Here is a 24091-nt window from a genome sequence, read left to right as displayed (position 1 = left end):
TCTGTCTCTTTAAGAACCTCTGACCCTTTCCGACACGCCCCCTCCACACGCTGTCTGTGGCATCAGTGGGGAGGGGGTTCTGCTGAGGAGAAGTGGTTGGTTACTCGGCTGGTGACGAAAGCTCGGAGGCGTCTCCAGGAGGTGGGGGCGTTCCTAGGAGGACTCAGGCAAAGCTATCCCTAAAATGGCTGCCATCAGAGTTTTTACAGATTACTCAAAAATACGTGAACGTGCCAAGGCAACACTTCAGGCATGTTTTTAATGAGGGAATGACATAATAACATGACGTAAAGCTTGAAAAAGTCGATTTTGCATAATACCCCCCCCCTTTAAGAAATTTTGAGGACTTTGAGGACACTATTATTGAAGACCTTATAATGCCACAGAAAATAAACTCTAAAGTTTAAAAATGACAGTTAAGCTCCTTTTGAAAAGTATGTCATCTTAAAATATCCCACAATGAAGTATCACGTTTGAAAAATGGGGGAGAATGCAGTGTACTGACGATAAATACTGAGCTCAAAATTGTATTGTTTTTCTGTCATTTATTGAACAATAAGTCGATATTGTAATTTCCCTGAAGGTTCACAACACATTTTCCATTTCTCTATGGAAAAAAAAAAAAGTTTCCAACCATGCATTGATTTTCTATACTTTCCCCTGATACGATGCACAGCACGCACTAGTTTCCCTGTGAGCATTCAAGGTTCTAGTGCCAGACGGTTAAAAGTAAACGTGGGTCACTTCAGCATCTGTGTTTAGTACATTTTGGCCACAATGCTTTCCAATGCAAACAGTTACAAAGAATCTCTCTGCAGCGATAAAAGTCAAAAAACATTTTGGCAGGTTAATGCACGACAGATGTGAAGAATAAAACATTATCTTATTTTTACATTTCAATGTTAAACTTCACTTTCATTTGACCCCAAATGCCCCGACACTGGCTAAATTTCCCCCGGGGCACAACACCTTATCTTACCTCAGACGCAGCAGCTCGTGTACATTTGCAACTTTAACTTTGTCAACTTTTACGGCGGGGTTTGTTAGAGTATATGGGCCAATACATTTTTGACGCAACAATATAAAATAACTGCAAATGGAAAATATGTGACAGCTGTTTGGTCTGAGCCTTAAAGCACAAGTGCCTCCTCCAGTGTGGAAAACTCCTCTCTGACTTTTACTACTGGCAGGCAAGCAGTTAGGCTAATATGTTAAATCTATAATTCAGAATGCAACTTCATGACATACAAACGGTCAGCCTGAACTATTCCTAGACGAAGGAGATTGTCCTGATATTATATCTATCTATCTATCTATCTATCTATCTATCTATCTATCTATCTATCTATCTATCTATCTATCTATCTATCTATCTATCTATCTATCTATCTATCTATCTATCTATCTATCGCCTATATGTATCATTTGATTTCTATACACATGTGAAATGTTGCTTATATCATGAACTGATCATATTTCCGCTTCACGACTTGCAACCTCGAAACAAAACATAAAAAAAATAAGGAAGTTTGTCAGAAAGTGTAGCCAGTTATACATTTATGGTAACACTAGCTGAGACCCGGCCTTCGGCCGGGCCTCGCTAGTCTCCACATTTGATATTCAGAGATTGTGAGTGACTACAAAGAAATGTCCAACCCGTCACACAGTTCAGCTGTAGGCCAGTGGTTCCCAACCCATTCCAAAAACTATGGCCACTACAAATGAGTAAAAGAATGAAGGCTCAAAATTTTTTCAAACAAACTGCAATTGGAGTGTTTGATGCACCCGTGCTCCTCTCTTATAAAGTACGACAATATTTGCGCTAAACTTGGGGAACAGGATTCAAGAGACAGTGGAATAATTATGGATAAATATTAGGGGTTCAGCTCTAACGGTTTGGTTCACGGTGCAGGACCCGTGGTTTGGTGCAGCACGGTAGTGTACAATAAAAAAAAAGAATGAGTAGGTTTTGAACTGAAATAGCCTAATGATCGTTATTAGACAGTATTTATAACCTTACAATAAAATTGGCAATGCTTTCAAAGCTGCTTTAGAATAAAATGTACCTCTGGGCTGACAATACGTGAAAGCAAAAATAGAAAACAAAAGGTACAGCAGCAAAGTTAAAAAAAAAAGGAAAAAAAACTACGCAGTGCAGGCCATGCGCTCGTTAAGTGGTTTCATTGTCGCTTTGACTCACACGGAGGAGAAATCAGTCGGAGCAGCGCGTTTGATTAGAGGCTCGTGTTTGAGCAGGTTTTGGGCACGCACGCACACGCACACACATACACACACGCACACATCACCCTGTTTGGATGCGCGCACACGCACGGCAGTCAGATCGCGTGCACTCGCGTTTGTGTGACAGCGGGTTGTCCTCGGACAGCAGCACCGCGGTCCATATGGACCCGTGGCCAATGCCCGCGGCCGGTGGGACCGTCACGTGGGGGCCGGCCGCGGATGTCCACGCACACACTCAGTACTGTCGCCAGGCTTCCTGGTGTTCCCAAACGGTCTCCCATCCCAGTCCTAACCAGGCCCTTCCCTGCTTAGCTTCGGAGGAACGGTCTCCCATCCCAGTTCTAACCAGGCACTTCCCTGCTTAGCTTCAAAGTCGGTATGGGAAATAAACATGGCGGCGCCCAGGCGGCGGCCATTGAAATAGCGTTTTCTATAATAGATTTCCCACCCCTTAGAGTAAAACCAGCATTGATGTGGTAGGCCTATTAGCTAATTCCACATGATAATCATTAACGGACTTCATTAGCGACGCATTTTTAAACTTCCAAACCGTCTTCCACGTACTTTTGGTCAAACAATGAACCCCCATTTCCATTCTCACGAACACTGTATTGTCTTTATTGCTGCCTGCTGGTTATAAGGAACTTAAAAAAAGAGGGGGAATAAAAGCAAGAAAGTATCACAAAAGACACATGTTGCATCAGCTGGTTTGGCTTCACGTGGACGGGAAACGGTGACTAATGCTTCCATCCTGGAGGCGTAAAATGACTATTCTCACCAGCCAAATAAACAACGTCCACAGTGATTCCCTTTTAAAAAAACGCAGTGCAACCGGGGGAAACCGTAAACAACATCAATGACACATAGACAACAGCTGCTTCCTGATTAGTTTAAGCTACTATTTTACTACTACGAGTAAGAGACTGGTGCTGGGTCAGTATGTTGAATCTGCCTCGAGTGCCCTCTACTGGCAGCGGCTGGGATTACATGTAATAGAGCAGAGAATACTTGGTTTCTCATGTAGCTAACGGCATGAACAGAAAGTACGCGATACACTGTTTTCTGCTCTTTCGTCTGTTTTAAGGGGAGACACTACAGGCAAAACTAAATTTTTTCAGTTTTCAGGTTTTGGGACAAATTGGTCTCTGAACATACAAGCTTTCACCCAGAAACAGAAAATATGCCTAATCTTCACAATAACATGTTTAAATATTGCGCTGATTCAATGTTCCCCCATAGACTTAAATGGGACAATGCAATATCAAGGGCCTTTTTCTCAAAACAATTTTTCTGTCATTGTGGCGACACTACGTCCACGTCAGTAGGACCTAAAGACTTCAAATTTTCCAGCCTTGGACTGAACAATATTTGGAAGATTTTTTCTGAGGGATTTTTTATTATCTAATCCCTAGCCCCATTATTTTGAATGTCAAACAAATTTTGGGAAATTTGGGGCATTTTTAGGCATAAAACACCTTGTTCTTATATGAAAAGATAAAATGACAGAAAACTTGCAATGTATTTTTTCCTCACATTTATGCCAGTGATCTACAGCAAAAGTTTCAAATTAATATCTGTAAATATACATTTTTTTCCCTATTCACCTGCAGTGTCTCGCCTTAAATCATTTGGAAAATATTAAATCCCTAAAACCGGAGCAAGAAACAGTGTTCGAAGAGTTTCTCGTGAAAAAGGTTATATTTGGAAAGGCTTCCTGCCACTTGTTACTACGACGTATCTAGCGTTGCTCTGTTTGGTGGATGCCGTCTGTCAGTCACGCCCACCGGGAAATCGTTGAGATCATGCTTGCTCCCAGGCTCTGTCTTTGAAATATCTATAATAAAGCATGTAGTTTGGCAGGCCAGGCAAGGTTAGCTACAAGTTTGGTACAAGTCTCACTAAACCTCAATATGGACATGCTGTCATCACGTCATTTTGAAGCACAGGATTCAACCACTGAGTTAGTTTCACTCTCCGCAGCAACTAATAAAAGCTGGGACAGAAACTATGATTGAATCGCTTAAATTAATAAAATAAAAGAGTTTGCAAAAGTATTTATGTTTTTACAGGATTATAGACCAGACATCGGCCAAAAATATGGGTCGAAAATATCGGCCAAGCATATCGTCACCAGCCATTGAAAATCCCCCCAAAATTGGCATCGGCCTTAGAAAAAAACATCAGTCAACCTTAAAATAACATGTATTTGCAGTTTGGAGGAACCTAATGTAAAAACACACGTAAGACCCTCCCCTTAATGTTAGAGAATTTACTAGCCCCTGCACAGCTTACTAAGAACACCTCTCCTGCCGCCCATTGTTTGCATTCTTTATTAACAACTCCATCTATGCCCGGCGTCATCTTAAGGTGCTATTTGCCCCTGACAAACGCTAATCTGTTTTCCTTGGCATAACAAAGCCTTACAAAAGCCTTCTGCCACGCACTAATCAATGTGCCTTGGCCAAGTTGTGTCTTACAAGCCTTGCCGCCATTCTTGGCTCTCTTTTGACGCCACCTCTATGGCTATTTAAACCTTCTTCTGTGGAAGCATAGTTAAGACTTGAATGACCAATAGCACGACAATGAGTTGAGAGTTCACGTCTCCAGGTCCTGTTCTGATGGTAAATAAACTTCTCCTGTGTCGGACATCCAGTGTCTCCTTACTCTCTTTGCAACTCTACATTAGGACTTCCATTCCATTGTGGAGGTACTACATAGGTACGAGTTATTACAGATTGTTACAAAGCAGATTACACTGAACAAAGTGTAGTTAGGTACAATGAATCAAGGTAGTGTAAAATAAAGTGTAACAAGTGTGTTTTTTGATGGTAACACTATAACATGGCTAAAAGCCCCAAAATGGTCAACATTATATGGTATGTCGCCTTCAAACCAAAAACAAATGAAAACTTACACTTACACATGATATGAAAAATGTATAATTTAATTTTTTGTTAATTTGTGTGTGTTTATATTCGTTAATGGTCATGTCAACACGCCTCGTCGGATTGCAGCCATTGGCTTATTTCCAGTCAACCACTGAACCACTGTATTTTGATTCTGCTCTTACAAGGTCGTCATCCAGATCTCATTGTGCATTTTGAACACATGATGGGGACTACTTAATTCCTTACTTCCTCAAACCGCCATGCTTTAAAGCTATCTTTACAAGATAATACTCATCCAGTAAAATGACCTTGTGCTGGTTTATGGCGACAACCCGACAAGAACCAGCTAAAAGAATCTTAGTGGTTTTCCCAAGAATGACTTCCTGCTGGCACAAAGCACCACTAATCCACTCAACGCAACACTTAAATAGCAATAGCACAATCAATTCTGCCACTATCCCAAAGCTGTTGCCCCAAGCAACATCGAATAAGAGATAAGGCACTGGTTGCCTATAATCTAAAGACCGTTTATCGACACCTCTTTACCTGTCATGCCACCACTGAACACTCAACAGTTAAACTAAGATTACTAACACAGCCAGTTGTAGCTCAGAGTGAGTCACTTATTGGAACAGTAACCTTGTGATATCATGATGCGATAGTTCAATTGAAAAAAACCCATTGACGAAAATATCAGTGAATCATTTACGACTCACTGTTTCGAGAAAATGCACAAAAATATAATCCTTTATTATGGGAAGGGCCAACAGTGTAATGCCCTGTGTTAGGTTTTCACATTTGGATGACAAATAAGGACGGAAACAATAAAAGGTTCAAAATAAAACATTCAGGTCGTTTTGTCTTTTTTCTTTATAAGGTTTGCCTTTCTGCTGCATTGTGGCTGCTATTTCTCATAGGCACACTGCAAAAAGTAATTAACTAGAGCAGTATAAACATCTCAATTTGAGCACAATAATCCAAATTTTAGCTGTTTTGACTAGTTAAGAAGTTCTTGGGCATTTGTCCTTGATTGTTTCACTTGTTCTGAGATGTTTCTGACTCGTTTCAATACATTTCGTCCTTATTTCAGATCATTTTCTTTGCCAATGGGGTAAGAAAATTGGTCTTATCTCATTGGCAATTCTACTTTCTTATTTCAAGCGAGATTTACCTTAGAACTGGTCTGAAATGTCCTCAAACAAGCAAAGTAAACTTGGTCCGATCAGGAAAAATGTCTAAATTAGTGAAAACCGCTCTAAACAAGATATATTTCCTCAATTCAAGTCATTTAAGCCAATGCTTGATATTCACTTTTTGCAGTGCATCATGTCAATTTATATGATAAAATACTTCAACTTCAACATCATCTTTATACAGCCATTCCAGATTGTTTTGGCTGCACTGCTAATGTACTAGACAGCAGCACAACGCAGCCAATATGTCAGAGCATTTTGTCTTGGCTCGGAGAAGCTTTTTAATTCTCCCAACGCAGTGGTGCCATCGCTGCAGCTCTCTTGCATCATTGTAATCCACTACTCCACATGAGAAAAGGTTACGATTAGTCGCTCGTCTGAAGGCAAGCGGTGCATAATTGTTCTACCATTTTGTTGAAGTAATATGGGCCTAACAGCAGTAAACGCCTACCACTTAGTACATCATAGACAAGCAAGTCATGTATTATATATGCATCGCATTTTCTATAAGTTGCACTTTTTTTCATAGTTTGCCAGCGACTTGTATCTGATTTTTTCCCCCTTTTTTTTAAATTCAAATATGTAATTTCACATGCCACTAGAGGGCACTGCAGGCTAATCGAGCAGCAGAAAGACATTTTGGAGTGAGTGAGAAAGCGGAGGTCACTCTTACCACAAAGAAGAAAACAAAGCAAAGCTAATCACGGGCTAAAAGCTCGATGGCCACAGCGAGAGGAACGATTTCGCAAATGAGAGCTTGAAAAACGTGCTGCCAGGAGAGGCTTGTCAACGGTGCTGGTACGCCTCCGTGACCAGGTAGTTGCCATGGCGATTGTTCAGAAGTGACACAGAGGATGAAGATTTCAATGGATCTAGTGATTTGGAGTGAGATCGAGAGTTTGGTATGTTCTTCATGCTATAGATATTTGAACTGTTGGTGTGACGTTAACATAACCAACACCTATTTAGTTTGTTGTTTATGCTTCATGTAGCTAACCATCATCGTGTCATGTTGGCATACCGTACGCCTCTTCGGTGTGTTTTTTTTTCCCTTCATAAGGCATTTTTTGGCTGGTGCATCTTAAACTCCAGAGCGACTTATAGTCCGGAAAATACGGTATGTAGACACAGGGATATTATTGCTTGCTGATAATGTGGATAAATGAAGATGGCAGAGTCTGGAAAGACAGCTGTATTTCAAACACCTAACAGTATGGTAAGTTTAACAAGATCTTTTTTAGACTATGCAAAGAACTGCACACACATCCCCTCCCTAACCACGCCCCAATCCTTCAGCGTCTGTGTTCATGACCTTTTCTCAACTCTACCGCCCTATGTATTTTCCATGTCTTGATGTTTTTGTGTATGTGCTTTGCTTTAACTTTAACCTGATTGTAATTCTTCTTTTGTGGCGCTTTGAGTTGCCTTGTGTACGAAATGCACAGCATAAATAAACTTGCCATTAGAAAATATTGCTTTATTTAACACATACGTCACTATATAGACTGTCATTTCTCAAGGAAATTTCTACAGAATACATTTATTGCCGCAAGAAGCATGGCTCTCTGTTGACCCGTGTGTCTGTCATTGCTCCTGCTCTGCTCATCCTAATCAATTAAAAGCTTCCCAATTGGATTACTGTCTACTGCGGATGGCTCTAAATGTAATAGACAAACTGGATGTCCGCGTGTTCTTTGAGACATGCTGTGCTCTCATTGGTTTAACGGTGGAAACCATTTCCCCCTGTTACAGCGGAAAGGGGAAAAGAAACCATGGCGAAGATGAGATTCCATTTGGAGAGGACGAGGCATGTCCGGGGTGACGTCCGCGCATGATTCAGACATTTCTGTGGGCAGCGGTGTGGTTAGCTGCCTTCATCATTCAAAGCAGTTTCAAGGGGGGGGCGGTGTTCTGTGACATTTCTCTTACTCTTTAAAAGAAAAGTGTCAAAGCGAGAAGACTGTGAGTTAGCTTCTCAGGCCTTTCTTTGCAGAGTTCTGCCTCTACTTCGCTGTTGCCTTCGATTTCTATTGATCAATTGTAATTTCCTTATGGGGGCAATGCAGTGCCTATAACCAAAGCTTAGGGGAGCTGTTTTTTTTTTCGGCACATTGCACAGTCATACCCCTCCTGGAACCGCCACATTAACGTGGTAGAGGGGTTTGAGCACCTGAATGATCCTAGGATCATCGTGCCCCTGGTAGGGTCTCCCATGGCAAACAGGTCCAGGGTGACGGGTCAGACAAAGAGCGGTTCAGAAGCCCCTTATGAGAGACCAACAGACCCGGTTAATCGTGAGGCCGCCCTCCCGTGGACCCACCACCTTCAGGAGGAGTCATAAGGGGCTGGCGCAATGTGATTTGGACAGCTCCAATGGCTACCCCCACGACCCGGCAACGGACAAGTGGAAGAAGATCGATGGATGGATGGGTGGATGCACAGACATAATGTAATTACAAATGTGTGCAGCCTTACTTGGAGGTCGAAGAACTTGCTGTAGCGTCTGTAAATGGTGTCCGTGCTGCCATCGCTCCAGGACACTTTGATGATGTAAACCTGGAAAATGAGAAGAGAACATATCATTCATGAGGAGGGAAATTCCTTTCTTGGGATTGCGTAAAAAGCAGAAGTCTCATGAATGAACAAAAATTCATTATATCGATTTTTTTCATCTGTTTCCCAATAACAAAAAAAAACAAGCAACACTTTCGGCAACCATCAGAAATGAGTTTCAAATATATCACTTTTAACCCTTTTCTAAAGATCACACCCCAAGACATTCTCTACTCACAATGTATTTTTATGGCCAATCAAACAGTGTGACTTTCAATATTGTGCTTAGTAAATTATTGTTGTTTTATTAGAATATTTTTACACATTTTTAAAATCCCCATTAGATGTTGATGCCTGCCATAAATATATTTCAGGATATTTATCTGTCACAGCGATACAGATACTATCACTACGGTATTAGTTCATACTATAGTTGTTTTTTCTGATTTGTCTTGTACTTAAAAGATAGGCAAACCGACATCTGTCAGGCTGAATTTTTCAACATGAATTGTGAATTGAGTTACAATCGCAACATCTGTCAGAAAGATTGTACTACGTAGACTGATTTCATAGCTTGAGGCCATTCTAGACAAACAAAGGCCTCTCTCTGAATCATCTGAAGTCAGAAGGCTGGAGCAGTCGAACCCAAACAAATACATTTTCCCTCAGAAGTAGAGACAGGGGAGGGAGGAGGTGACTGGAAACTGCCCAGTGGAGGGCTGTGCCTGGATGAACTGCCCTGGCTCCTGTCCCAGCTCTGCGCTCTCTCTGCAATTCTTCAGGGCCAAAAGTCACATATGGCCAAAGATACACAGCAGCAGGAGGCGTGTAGACCGGTGGGGGAGATGTTATGGTAAAATAGTTACAACTAAACTGGGATGTACAAAATATTGTTTCTGTGCTTAAATGGAGACTCCGACTCCATCATTCAGATTTTACTGCACTTTTTAAACAATGGCTTTAGTTACAGACTAGTAAATATTATAAAATGTGGTCATGTATACAGGGATGACCAGGTGCGCAAGAGTGCAGAGAGAAAGGCGAATTAGAAATAAACAAACAAACACAGGAATTCAACTAACTGTATTGCAGGGTTAAATTGGGGAAACCAAACAACCCCTGCACAAGACGATGTACCAACACTACAGAGAAAGCACGAGCACCCTCAGTCAGTACTGCATCTCCATCTTAAATGACACGCATGTATTTTTTACACTAGAATGAACAAACATGTCCCCTGACACCAGGCTTCACTGTAGTTTCATCTTTGGGCAGGAGGCCGCTCCCTGTTGACTGGACAGACATATTCAAAATGGTCACGTCACGGTGTTTTCTAGGTTCTCTCTTTCATGACTTACTTCTACTTTACAAAGTGCTAGAGGGCATCAGACCGCCACAGCATCCAACGGTTTCAAGGTAGTTTAAACTGTTTTCCTTTTTCCACTTCCGGCAGGTGATTTGAGACAGGCGTGAAAGAGGACTCTTTACTGACTTTTAGTTGTTGTTCATGGTTAGGAATATGTTTTATTGACTGAGGGCATTTAAGGTTAAGGTGCTTTATTGTCATTATACAACAACTGTACAACAAAATTTGTCCTCTGACCCAAATTTGTCCTCTGACCCATTTGACGATGCCGCTGGGACGACCCTTAAGGAACAGTGGGGACCCATCTGCTCCTTACGGGGACCCATCTCCAGAAATGGAGATACGGGGAGAACATGCAAGCGCTATATGGAAAGGCCCCGTCCAGGTGGGAATCAAACCCGAGACCTTCTAGCCGTGAAACACGAGTGCTAACTGCTGCGCTACCGTGCCACAGCACTTTGCGGTATCGCCGTGACAGAAGAAACTTTTTCCATGATATTTTGGAACAAACCTGCTGCACTGCCTGGTATGAAAAATGTATATAATTTATCATCTGATACACTTTGCCCCTTAGATACTGACAGATAGTGTCTGTGATACACTAAAAGAAGATAAACTGAGCGAAAACAGGAGAAGATGGAGAGGCTGAGATGCTGATGGTCATGCTGCAGCTTAGGGATATTAGCTGAAAGGTCAGAATAATAGAAAAAGGGAAGGAGTTAAGGGACAAAGACAGTGATTGGCCAACAGTGACCGACTGCTGGCAGGAGGAAGGAATAACATTTCCAATAAAATGCACAGCCTTTGTTTAAACTCAACATTCAGATTACATTAACAACACAATAACACCCCAGGGAGCAGCAGGGAAGATGGAGACAGATGGAGAAGACCCAGAGACCTGTCCTTGACCACAAACACTCACAGCGGTCAGGACGGTGCCATCCTGAGCACTGTTATACTCTCACACATAAACAGAGGATGCATATGGTCTGCATACAAGCACCCAACATGTACAGGAACTCAACCTGCTGGGCCCTTGGCACAGACTTTCCGTCTATCCTAATTGGTCCTTGAGAAAAGATGATGTCATACAATGCAGATGACACAGTAGAGGGTAATTCTGAGTGGCTTAAATAACTATAACATCAGCTATACTTAGAAATTGACCCAAACGATACTTTTACATTATTATAGAGGCACAATTAAGAACATAAGTACTTTGTAGTGACTTTTCTGTGTGATATATTTCACTTGGGTCATATTTTTGGGCTTATGCTTTGGCATTTTGTTTTGCAAACTTATTCCATTTCTGTTTCAGTCTGTCTTTAGACTTCCCCCCTTACTCTCTTAGCCACAATGATACGAGTTTAATGACACATGTCCATTAGAAAAGCTTGAAGCGTCTCCTTGTCTCTCTGACATTCTTGTCCCACATACGTTTCGCGTTAGGAGTGGGGCTGGGACTTTTTCCACAGCCCCCCACATGGAGCGCAGTAATTCAAAACAGATGCCCAAATGTCAAAGTAGAACGCAATAGGGAAACATTGCAATAATCCAAACACACCCTTATTTGATACAGTAATAGACGGCGACCAATGTTAGGCCCTGGCGTTAAGGATCGTCTTTCAAAACGCCCAAAGAAATGTGCACTGCATTGTTAGTGCTATGACAGAGCAGAAGATGCTCAATTGAAATTCCAGCCCTGGCCCTCAAAGGGGAGTTGTCTGAGTACAGTCTCGAGCGGTGGTTCACAAAGTATGATACAAGCGCCAAAGTTATAACTCTTGTGCAGTTCAGGTCCATTTGCTTTGATTTAGGGAGCGTTTTCCACATTAGCCAGGTGTCAAATGGGCTTGAGATAAGTTTAGATTTAGCTATAAGTAGGATATTTTTGGTTTCAAACCATTCTGTACACTGTCAGATCTCGACACAAAACTAGCTTGTAGGGCTGGGTTTAACTGATAAGAACACAAAACAAAACAAAAGAATGGGAATAAACTTTCAATACCAAGTTTTGAAGCTTGGTTGGTCCCGAGAAAACACCAAGGAAAGTTACTTGGTCGTGGCATCGATAGTCAACCAATGAGGCACTCTTGGCAAGGCAATCTTGGCACTGGTTAAGTTGTTGTTAGTCCCAAGGTTTAGACTTGGTTTGCCTGCAGACCATGTTGACTAATGCTTTATGATAGATTGTGTTGTCTGAGATGCTACTTGTGGAGTGGAAAATCTGAATGTGGTGTTTCAAAGAAAGCATCAGGCTCTTTGCTTTCTAAGAACAGACATGCTCATGGGCAGACTTCTATTTCTTAATGCCCATACTATGATGCATGTGTGATTATAAGGTAGTAGCTACAGTAGCATTTTGACACAAATGCATTAAGCCAAAGGTAATATATAGGTTCTGGCCAAGGTCAATAGACACAGAGGCATAGATTCTCAGCCTTTTTCCGCATCAAGGGCTGGACCAGTGAATACCTGACAGAAGTATGCAAACGTTAATGATTAACTCACAAAGGACTAAAAGAGCCAAAAGTTTCACACAATTTTAAGAGCTACTCGTGGTTAAATTGGACGAAATGAACTATGCCAATCCAAGCACTGGACTACTTACGTAAAGATGAAATCTACAGTACTGAATAAAACTTATAAAAGGTTTAGTGGCACTTATAACACAATTTGAGAAGCATTACTCAAAGATTCTCAAACTGTTCCTCTTGGACTTCCTTAGGGTCATCTTTACTTTTTGATATTATTTTTTTTTAATGACTGATATTTTTTAGGTTGTATAGTTATATAGTTAGGAGCTTTACTGGTCTAGATAAACACACTAAGGCTGCCGGATATTGAAACAACTTACGGGTATATGCGATATTGCGATAACACTATAACACTTATTGGGCTATAATACTTGAGTGTTTGAACACAATCGAAAGTCGGCGAAATGTGTCAACAAGAGTTTAAAAACACTAAATCAGGACACAAACAAGGCCAAATTGGAACGAGGGCTGGGCAATTAATGGAAATTTAATCGAAATTGCAATCTCTACTTTGGTCATTCTCAATAACTGTCATGGGACTTTAGAATCAACAAGGGCCATTTCTTTGGCACAAACAGTATCTAGTTTGGGAGTTCGGACGAGACAACGGACGACTCAAAAATCAAATCGAATCAGAAATCGAGATCGATCAGTATGAGGAAAATAATCCCGATCATTTTTTCCCCCCTACATCGCCCAGCCCTAATTGGAACTAAAATTCGACAATTAGAACTGATATCTATAAGTTCCATGCTTTCGGCTGAGTAGGCAAAAAAAACATCCGTCAATCTCAATCTGATGGAAGACTTTCGCGGTTTCGCAATATATTGTGGCTTCCTTGCATACAGATATTGCATCACCAAATATAGCGATACGATATATTTTTTTTTTTGCGATATATTGTGCGGCCATAGTCTACACCCAATTTAGAGAAGTCCACTCGGTCTCTGCTTTAGACCTGATTTAGTCCTGATTGTATATTTGGCACTTTGGCAAAAATTGAGAATCACTGTTTAAAGTTTGAAGTAACGCACTGTGAATCTGAATAATAATGTCCAGCAAAACAATAAACTTACTCTTAGTTTGTCACTTTTCTCTATATGAGCCAATATTTAGACCACAGGCGTAAACTGAGCTCCAGAATATCCTAAAAAACCCTCTCTGAACGCATTTATCCACTTCGGCTCTGTCACCTGTAATCCGACACTCTCTTTGTTATTACTGTAGCCGACAGGAAAGGGGTGAAGAGCTGCACAATGGCCACTCTCTTCAGCGTTTAAAGGGATTCAAAAAGGTACAGTGAAGGTTCTTACGTAGTGTTTACTCGGGGTTCTCCTCTTCTGCACATCTTGCACTGTGACTTCGAGCACCGTGCGCCGCGGCATGACGTCCTCCTCCTTCTTGCTTCACAACTATCCGCCACAAACCTAACTGTTACCGGCACGAAAACCAAAATCCCCCCCAAAAAACAAACTTGACGTCGTGGCGCGTCTCGGTCATCCGCATCGGTTCAGTCCCTGCAACAATTGCGCGTATTTTCCCCCTTTTTAAAGAAGTTTCCCGAGGAGCCTTCAGCCACGTAGGGAAGTTCTCTGTTGTTTCTCCCCCTTTTACCCTCCTCTTCTCTCTCTTTCTCGCGCAGTGTGTCCCGTCCCGCTGAGGGCTCCGACCGAACTCCCAGCCTATCCCAGCTCGCCTACCCCCCTCTCGGACGGACTGGGAGCTTCTTTCTGCTCCAGTACAGCAGGGACCACCCTCCTCCTCCGCCTCCAGTCGTCACAGCAAAACCACAGGCGCGCATTCACAGTCAGTGCCTGCGCTTCAAACGGTGACTGTGCGCCATTTGTAGCCTTTATCCAACAAGAGCGCGCAGCTTTTGACTGACGGATATACACATAGAGCTTGTGATGTTTATGAGTTCAACAGGGTCACAGAGAGGCGACTTTCCCTTTCTTTTTCCTTGGTTGAACTGTAACTAGCTGTGCCCTAAGGCTCTAACTTTTACCACTATAAGCCTGGACAATTGTAAACAATTAACAGGGTCCAACAGAAGAGAACAACGTTGCATTTAAAGAATTGAAATCTCGAGTGACTTTATAGTACTCAATGCAACAGGCCTGGGCTAAAGGTTGCCATATCGCTCCATCTTGTGGCCAACTACACTCATTACATCATAAACTTGTTTTACATAGGGCTGTGTCCTACAACAGAAGATCAAGGCAGGGGCGGACTGGCCACATGTCCATTCTGGAAGAGCACAGAAGGGCCACTGGCTCTAGGGCCACCAGTCCCGCCTTAACCAAGCTTTACCCAAATCTAAAAGCTAAAAAGAAAAGCATCAAAATAGCGAGAATAAGGGGATGAAAAGTCAACAAAAACCTGAGAAAAACACAACAAAAAATGATAGAAAAAATAGCTCAAAAAACAACAAAAATATGACAAAAATGTGGCCACTTGACGAAAAGTTTCCATCACTTTTGTAGGTCTTAGCTTTCAAATGAGGCGTTACATTGTTGATCTCCAGTCGAGAAGCTTTTAGATTTGGGTAAAGCCCAGTATAAAAAAAAACATGAATCTAAAAGGAATTCCGTGGAGTATGGTGCACCACAAGGCTCAATTTTGGGACCATTATTATTTATTATTTATATTAATGATTTTGCTTCTGTTTCTACGACCACCTTTCCAGTTCTTTTTGCTGATGATACCGATCAAAAAAATAATAATAAAAAGCCGAACTGGGGAAAATGCACTCGTTAATTTTAAGGCGGGTGGTAAGAGGTTAAAATATGTATTTGTGGAAGTCCACAATTACGCTAATTTGGGCCAGGCTGGTCAGAGTCCAGGGCTGTTTTTCAGTCCCAGTCCGCCCCTGGATCAAGATACTGTAACTTTTTTTCATTTAGGTATAAGTCTATAGTAAAATGCAAAATTGTAAAACCATCTGATGAGTGGGCAATTTTGTAATTTACAGTGGAATTACTATCATGTAATACACCGTGAAAATACAGTAACTGTTGGAAAATTCAAAACATAAACAGTACAAAACACCAAATCCGCTCCTGTAGATCAGCTGGACACGGACAATGCTGTTTTTGCAATGTCATCAAAATGAAGCATTTGGAAAAGGGCCTATTTTGAACTCTTGCATGGCTTTCTAACATCAGTGGAAACCCGTATACAGCAAAGTTTCAAGCTATGCCAGAAGATCGATGTGCTTTATGAGGTATTTTTCACCAATGCAAACACTACTCATAAAATATACACAATTATTTTATACAATTTATTGGGTGTTAACTGTTCTGCACTATACTTTAGAGCAGCGGTAGGCAACGTCAGGCCCGGGGGCCAAATTCGGCCCTCCAGCATAAAACCTTTGGCCCCCAAGAGAATTTTGAAGAAACATTTATTCATAAATCAGAGACCAAATATGTGAAAAAGGACTCTAAAATGTGGAAAATACTGTCTATATTTTCACATTTCCCAGCAAAACACCAGATTTGGTCATATATTATGTGCAGAACTTGTATTTGTAGAAAAAAAAAAGGTGCTTTACTTTGGGCTACAATAGTGAGTTTCGACCCTTGGTGTTTTGGCATTGAAGAAAATCGGCCCTCCATGACACAAACTTGACTACCCCTGCCTTAGAGCTTTGTTTTATGGAGAGTACAGGCTAGATATGACATTGCATGCAAATCTAATTTTACACAAGAAAATGTAAAGTGACATTTTTCTACAAACAATTATCCGATTCAAAGTCAGAGTAGCTCCTTCAGATAAAAGGCGTGGGGTCGGACCTGTCGCACATCTGCAGTTTGAGGTGAGAGGTGATCCCAGAGAAACGGTCCTGCAGAGGGAGCAAGTACCCCACAGCATCCCCTCTCGTCACTGAGCCCATGTACCGGTAGGGCCGCATGTTCAAGAGCTTCACACAGTGCACTGAGGGAGAGAAAAGGCATCTTCATTTGCCCGAGTTTTTACTCTAGTGTTTGACATAACAAAAAGTGAGTAAGTGTAAATGAGGAGAGAGAGAATGACATTTCAAAAGCAAACCCCCTGCAATCCTGATTGGACATGAAAACCTATGTAGTGGATACACCATTTTGTAGGGGTGTCCAAATGTCCAGAGAGAAAAAAGAAGTGCACTCAAAATTTCCCACACAATGCATTCTGAAAAGTAGTGAGCGGTGGTGGTCACTAAACGGGTCAATATAGACCACAATGCATTGCGAGACTTGGAGAAGAACGGCCGACAGCGACAGGTCTTTGAACTAAACACGAGCTGTTTCAATCTCGTATTTCTCATGAATAAACTACTTGAATACGGTTACGGTGAAAAGATGCTACCTTCAAAAAGACTTTTGAAAAGCAAAAGACTTTTGAAAAGTACAGAAAAGAAGAAAGGAGTTGCCACTAGAGGGAGCAGAAGAATCAATTTACATTGATTAATTGAGGCAGAGTTTTTGGAACTGCTTGGAATGGTTGTCATTTCTATTGCTCAAAACAAAATAAAGAATGAGCCCCTCCCAACGGGCTCATGAACCTCATCGTTTAATGCACTTTACAGCATAGGAACATCACCTACAAAATCAGCTGTTCGGGCAGCTGGGTGCAGGTTTGTTGATGGAGAGCTACTGCCCTCTTCAACTGGCCCGCTCTACACCCGGCTTTTTAATGCACCACTCGATGTAGGGGTTACATCATACACTGTACATAATAAAATATATATAAATAATAATAACAAAATAAAAATGCACATAGATTATAATTGTGTTGATTGTGTTAATGACAATTGGAGCAACAAGAACACGGACTATAATACGTGTATTAATGTGCCCTTATGTCATGAAAACAAGTGAGTATGGGTGATACTTGGCATTGGAAACTGAAAGAAATATATGAATGGTCGCCTTGTTACTTGCTTTGTAGCGATCTTGCAGGAAACAAGACCGTTCTTGTAATAGTGTTTGGTTCTGTTATTATGTGAATAGTTCAAACAGTGGTTGTGAGTTTGGTTTGCGTCAAAAAGCTGTTCTGAAAGGAAACGAGTTCTTCATTTTTTTTAGTTGCTATTGTTCCTTGTTGTTGTTTTGTATACATTGATTGTACTATGAGAAATGAAAAGTTTTATCATTTTGAGTTGGGGGTAGGCGCTCATAAGCTTTTGCTTCAGCCTACTCCTTTTGAGCAAAATGTGTGCTCATATAAATAAATAAATAAACTACCTATAGTTTCCTCTCTCGGACAAAAAGGCAATAATATTCCAATCCGTTTTCTTCATTCATGTAAAATCCGTGAAATAAAACATATCTGACTCATATTTATCCATAAATATTCCACTCTCGTGAGTTTAGGTGGTCTTCATACAATACATTATTCCCGGAGTTTAGTGTAGTGTGGGCCTATGTAGTGAAGGGGTTAGGGACTACAGGTGCTCGTCATATAATTACAATATCATGAAAAAGTGCATTTACTGCTGTTATTTAACTTAAACTTTTTCCTAATGTCCAATTTCTTTTCTTTTCTATTATCCCTCTTCTTATGTTAATTTATTTTCTCTTTATAGAGATATTGTTTTATATTGAAAGTGGGGGCACTGGTGGGGTGGGCGGGGATGGGAACAAGACATGAGACCTTGTGATGTGATGTTATGTTGTTATGTGTATGTGACTGCTGTATGTATGTGTCAATACTTGCTATGTTTTGTTTTGTTACTTTGTGTTCAGGACCCCCTTGAAAAAGAGATGGTTCATCTCAACGGGGCTATCCTTGAAATAAATGAAACTGTGAAACTATATGATAGCCTCATTACATGCAAAGTGACATATAAGCCTTTATATGTTATCATTTTGATTATTATGGCTCAGCTTGTATAAACCCAAATAAAAAATTTGAATATTTTGAAATAAACATTCGGACACCACCCTGGTTTGCAAAATGAGGAGAGAGAAAATGACATTTTAAAGGTAGACTATCAAGCATGTCCTGTAATGCATTTTTCCTCTCTCAGATTAATAGATGAAGACATGCCCTATCATAATATGCATGTAGCGAAATGTTCTCTATTGGAGGTCACTGCTAATAAAAAAGCAGGCTTTGATGAGGTGCGCCAGGTCGTTGTGTTAGAGGTGAATGGGAGTTCAATGGAGTCCCAACACTTGAGAGTAATCCCTTTTAAATCAGTGCTTTTCCTCCACCTACATGGGAACATAGCCGTGCCCTGACACTGCTCTGCCATAGATTACACAAATGTACTTGGCCTTTAAAGTTCAACATGTGGGAGTTTAACGTGTGCATTCTTTTTTTCTTTTTCCTTTGGGCTGTAATCCATGTGAGTCTTACTATGTGGGGGAATGTTCAAGGACGAGGAGAACAAACAAAAAAAGCAGAGAAACGTGAATAATAATATGCGTATAACTCAATGGCTTCTGCATGTGTGTTTCCTTTTCAAAGTATACGATTGAAATGATTTTTAGATAATCAGTGCTTACCTGCGCTGACCAGTTTGACCCCGTCGTACTGAATCCCAGAGGGGTCCGTGTGACCCACAGGTCCTGACAGAATCCCAGAGAACGGGGCGTTAATGACCCCGTAGTCATCGCACACGAGGTCCGCCGCTTTGTGAAGTCGAGCGCCCCTGCCAAGATAGATATTCTGATCCCAAACCACCAATTTCTTTACGACAAAGCTGAAAAGCTAGCACACATTGTAATTATTGTAACCTCCTGGAGTTGAAGGCCCCACATCCGTATACGTCACAGGCTCTGATTCTATTGTGATAATGACCAGCACACAGGACGCTCCAGGCTTTGTCTATTAGAAGTATGAAAGCAAATATATCAATTGGGAAACCATTCGGAATGTTATCATCATCATTTATATGTATGTATTATTTGTATTACCTACCTGGCACACAGCACTGAGTATTGCCAAAAGAACAGGTATCCTTCAGGTATCGGCCTTGGCAGATGTATCTTGTTGGTTGGCAGATACCTCCCAGTGAAGTGCAGGTGGCCTTGCTCTGTGTCCTTCCGAAAACGACTTTTTTATTTTTTACCGTTTTATTACGAGCGACAGTTTGGCGCTTCCCGTCATCTGCTGTTGTGTGATTCCTCCTGACTTCTGCGTCCCCGGTGTTCACCCTGGACAGGCTCACAAATTTATGGTCTTTTGCCTTTTCAGCTTCCACAGACAAAGTAAACAAGGTATCTACAAAGAGGAAATAAAACAATGGTCATTTTTTATTGCAATATGTAGTCATGGAATGTTCTCTGGTGCGGTGCAGGTTGTCTAAGTGTGTGGGGTCGGTTGTCCCTTTTGTTTTTGAAAGCGGTTTTCGGTGTTAGCATGAATTAGCGTTTTTAACAATTTTGTTTCTAGTGATAAATAGACAGAATAGCGGAATTCACCCCGTTCATTACAATAGTATGTGCTCAATAAACATGGATGATACAAAAAAACGATTCAAAAACAACTACACATTTTCTCCACCATATTGCACCATGTGACAACCAGCCCCTGAGACAACTAGCCCGTAAAACTAAACCATCAAACAGTAGAAAAAAATGGCCAAATCCATAAAAGAGATCTCATTGTGTCAACGTTGAGATGTTTTGAATGAATCATGATGCTAAGCTACATTTTGACCAGTCATGATGAAGCACAGTAACACTGGAGTCTATAGTTTATTCTCATTCTGCCTGCGCTCCAATTATCTGCCGCAGACACAGCCCTTGATCTTCATTAACTCCATTAACCCCCGAAATGTGGCTGTCGTCACAATGGCCTGAACCCACGCTGATTGAAGGAGGCGCCGCTTATCGCCAAAGAGTCGTAAATGGCTGCCGCGCTGCCATGCCGGATGTCGAGATGCAATTTAGCAGTCCTACATGTGAAGTGAAATTATGACTGATAAATGGACGGGCCGCATGCGTGAGTAATCGACTTTAATGAGAATTTGCATTTTTAAATGGTCTGTCAGACAGTATGCGGCACATGGATATAAAGACATTCCATTTATTTTTTTATTATGGCAATCTGTTTGCATTCGAGTTTCTCATTTGGCATACAGACTTCTGAAATCAAATGAAATGCAGTCCCAGCAATAGGCTTTGTAATATTGGTCTTGGACAATGGTTCTTGAGCCTTGAGTCTGTGCTCTGTAGTTTAAGTGTTAATAGTTTCTCCATTCATCAGTCCTTTAGACTGCGCACCCGCCTCTGCCTGGGTCTCTGATCCAGCAGATTTGTCATCCAATATTTTTTTATTGTTATTGTTACTTGGCTGGCGACTCATCCAGTTCGCTTCCATTCAAAAGCTTGGAATACTGTGTTCGTCTTTGCCTTACGAACTTCTGAATTTTCCCTTCCTGACGTTCATTGGTGTCTTGATGTTGAACCATTTGAGCAATTTGCGAGAAGCTGCAGATCTTCTGGTTGGCCTCTTCTTTGACATAGGTTCTTCATCTCTGCTGAAGGACTTCGACTTCATCCTTGTAAATCTCTTGGTTCGGCCGTCTAATTCTCAGGTTAAGTATCTACATAAGGTTATGTCATTGATCTTAACACTTTCAAAGAGCCTACAGTCTTCTCACGCCAGGTTGTGATCGATGGGATTGATGGAGGGATTAGTCAAAAGAAATGCATCATGTGACTCATATCAGAACAAATGTGGCAGCTTCAAACACATCAAAATCATCCAAATGACTTGGTACAGTGTAGACTTCCCTGTCAACGGGTGAAGCACAAAGCTGACGATATCAACTTGTCTCTTGATGTTACAGAGATGAAGAATAATGTCGTGCACATCGAAACATGCACTGCAGATATGGCACACAGCAGAGACGGGATCATCATAAGCTTGACTGTTGAAAGGATTTGCTGTGGAAAGGGTCCCAGAGGCGCCTGCTTTCAAAAAATAAAGTTGAAGTGACTGGTTCACTGCGCTTGAAATGCATTGAAACTCAGTGCGGTCCATTCGAACGTGCAATACAGTATAAATAATGAGTGCCTTCTGTTGTTTGAACACTTTAATTTAAGTTTTGAGACCACTTTGTACACTGCTCCGCTCCTGACAATTTCCCTCTCATCCTAATATGGCCGTCTCTCATCTCAATATTTCTCTATGGCTCCTCCGAGCCACAAGCTTCCTCCTCCTTCTTCGTCGCTACTAAAGGTTTGTGGCATTAGATGTTCAATCATGCTTATAATGTCTCAGTGACTGAAGACCCCAAGGTTTGTCTCTAATCGGCCTCAGTTCATACTCTATCCCGGGGTGAGCTGTTAACTGCACTTATTGTCCCTGTAATAGGAGAGTTATTAGTGTGAACAGCCTGATGGTAATTGTTGTGGAACTGTGCCTTGGCGTCCTTATGCCTGTGTGACTGTGTAGTATTTCACTAAGCTTTTCTTACAATACGGGCATGTGAATGGTGCGGCCTAGACATTAGAGCGCTGATGTAAAGGCCTTATCCTTTTTATGATAACAGAGTGAAATCTGCTTTGTCCTTCAGGGTATTATAAAAGCAGGCTAGTTGTTGTCATTGTCATTACTATGACAGCAAAGCTCTGATTTGCTCCCTGAAAAGTGGAAAATGGCAGGCAAGAAATGCATTGAGGAAGTAAGGAACCTCCAGTTAGTATCTTCTTCCCACATCCTTTCAGGCAAAAGTTGATCCTCATATCTACATGTTGTTATACATTGTTGTTCATACATGACATAACTATGTGGATTATTGTCTACTTTGCTCCTCCTCGGTGCCATTGAAATAAATTAATGAAATTTAAATGAACCTTTTCACACTCCTTGTTCTAATGTTTGTTAAAACCAACAATTACACTTCAACAGGTGTCTGATTAAGTGTCTCTGAAACCACTTTTGAATTATATAGCAACAAAAGTTGTAATGGAACTTAATTGACAAAGTCTCAAAGGCAAAATGGCCCATACTTTTGTTGAACCCGATCCCGTTGAATGAAGCAGCAACAATCAGAATTTGGAACCATTGAATCAAACAATCACAATTTGCGTAAAAGGAAATAATGTATCATAAAAAATATCTAAGAGTAAATAACAATAACTAGCATTTAGTTTCTGTACTTACAGTAAAAAATAACAGCAGCTGTCAGTCGGATTTCCATCTTGATTCTCACTGTTTTACTGTTTCAGAGGAGAGAAAGTCAAGTCAAGAAACATGACTATCTTGTTTTAAGTTGAAATGTTATAACTGACACTGCGACTACATAATTTTATTGAAATATAAGTAACGTATACCTACCACAGACGGTGGAGCTGCCGCAGACTCAGCCGGCACAGATACAAAGTGGGCTCTGTTGGAGACCAGGCCCCGCCCCCCTGAAGCACGGACCACAGGACGTCCCACCACTGTCAATATTAGTACTAGGACTACTGTACACATGCTTTCAGAAGCTGCAACAGAACCTTCTTGCATACCAGCTTCATAAACCTATATGGATGGATCACTAGTTAATTTCTTTAGGAACTGGTCTCAACAGCTCAATATTCCAACATTATATAAAGAAGGATGAAAAAAAAGGAAAAACCTAGTGCCCTTTTTGCACACAAAAAAAGGATATATGTTTGCGTTATTACTTTGTGCGATTAATCTCTTATACATGCACAAAAGGGGGTCATTTACAACATTACAATTATGTTCTTTTTTTGTTTTATATACATTTTTTATACATTTTTAGCTTTGGGCTTTGTTTGACAGGCCTTTGAGAAACAAGATATAGCACGCATATTATAACATATAACATGCTTGTATCCCGCACACCTCGGTCTAAGTACTCACCTTGTCACATACTCTACCCAGTACAAGCAAGAGTTTCCATTACATAAGGCCTGCAGTTGTTGTGGGCCGCGCTCCCACAAATGCGCACATTACTGAGGCAACAACAGAACAGGCCTGAAAAGTTTTGTAAGCTGCGATGAGAACAAGTGTGGACAAATGCTGCCTTTTGGTTTATGGAATTACTCAGAGGCGCCAAGGCAAATACTAGAGGAAAAAAGCCGCTAAAAGACAACTTTGAAGGTAAGCTACATGCAACAACCAGCACAAGTTGAGCTAATAGCGACTAAATGGATATCATCAGCAATATCACCTTTTTCAACAGCGGTATGATGTGAAATATTGAATCCGTGTGACCTGAATGTTAATAGTGAGGGCCGTCCTCTCTCGCGTTTGCCAATCAGACGCCAGCAGTCTGCTCACGTCACATTAGTCTTGGTTCAGCTTTGGTGACGACTAGGTTGGTCCCAAAACTTGTGCCTGGTCAGACCAGTTTGGCCATGGCCT

General features: G+C 41.2%; 2 protein-coding genes across 5 annotated transcripts in view; both read right to left on the bottom strand.

Moving 5' to 3' along the window:
• Positions 1–14619, bottom strand: part of sh3pxd2b (SH3 and PX domains 2B) — a 43680-nt gene extending 29061 nt beyond the window's left edge. For 3 of the 4 annotated variants that reach the window (XM_079565949.1, XM_079565948.1, XM_079565950.1), the window contains exons 1-2: positions 14092–14618; positions 8798–8878 (exon numbers count right to left, since the gene is read on the bottom strand). In XM_079565949.1, the coding sequence (XP_079422075.1) occupies positions 8798–8878; positions 14092–14163 (153 nt within the window). In that variant the 5' untranslated portion in view covers positions 14164–14618. Of the gene's footprint in view, positions 1–8797; positions 8879–14091 lie in introns of all 4 variants that reach the window. The other variant, XM_079565947.1, reaches the window with a different exon arrangement.
• A 1928-nt stretch (positions 14620–16547) lies between these two features.
• Positions 16548–22927, bottom strand: LOC306970450 (leukocyte cell-derived chemotaxin-2; the record flags this gene model as incomplete). The annotated part of the gene is made up of 5 exons (XM_079566431.1): positions 22877–22927; positions 19682–19984; positions 19498–19588; positions 19267–19412; positions 16548–16714 (listed from the first exon to the last, which is right to left on the bottom strand). Exons 1-5 carry the CDS (start codon positions 22911–22913, stop codon positions 16548–16550), a joined length of 744 nt encoding a protein of 247 aa, XP_079422557.1. The 5' UTR covers positions 22914–22927.
• Between the last annotated feature and the right edge of the window lie 1164 nt (positions 22928–24091).

The sequence above is a fragment of the Gobius niger genome, assembly GCF_951799975.1.
Source record: "Gobius niger genome assembly, chromosome: 11".
Lineage (NCBI taxonomy): Eukaryota > Metazoa > Chordata > Actinopteri > Gobiiformes > Gobiidae > Gobius > Gobius niger.
The sequence above is the reverse complement of the archived record's forward strand: the minus strand, read 5'-3'. Positions and strand labels throughout refer to the sequence as shown.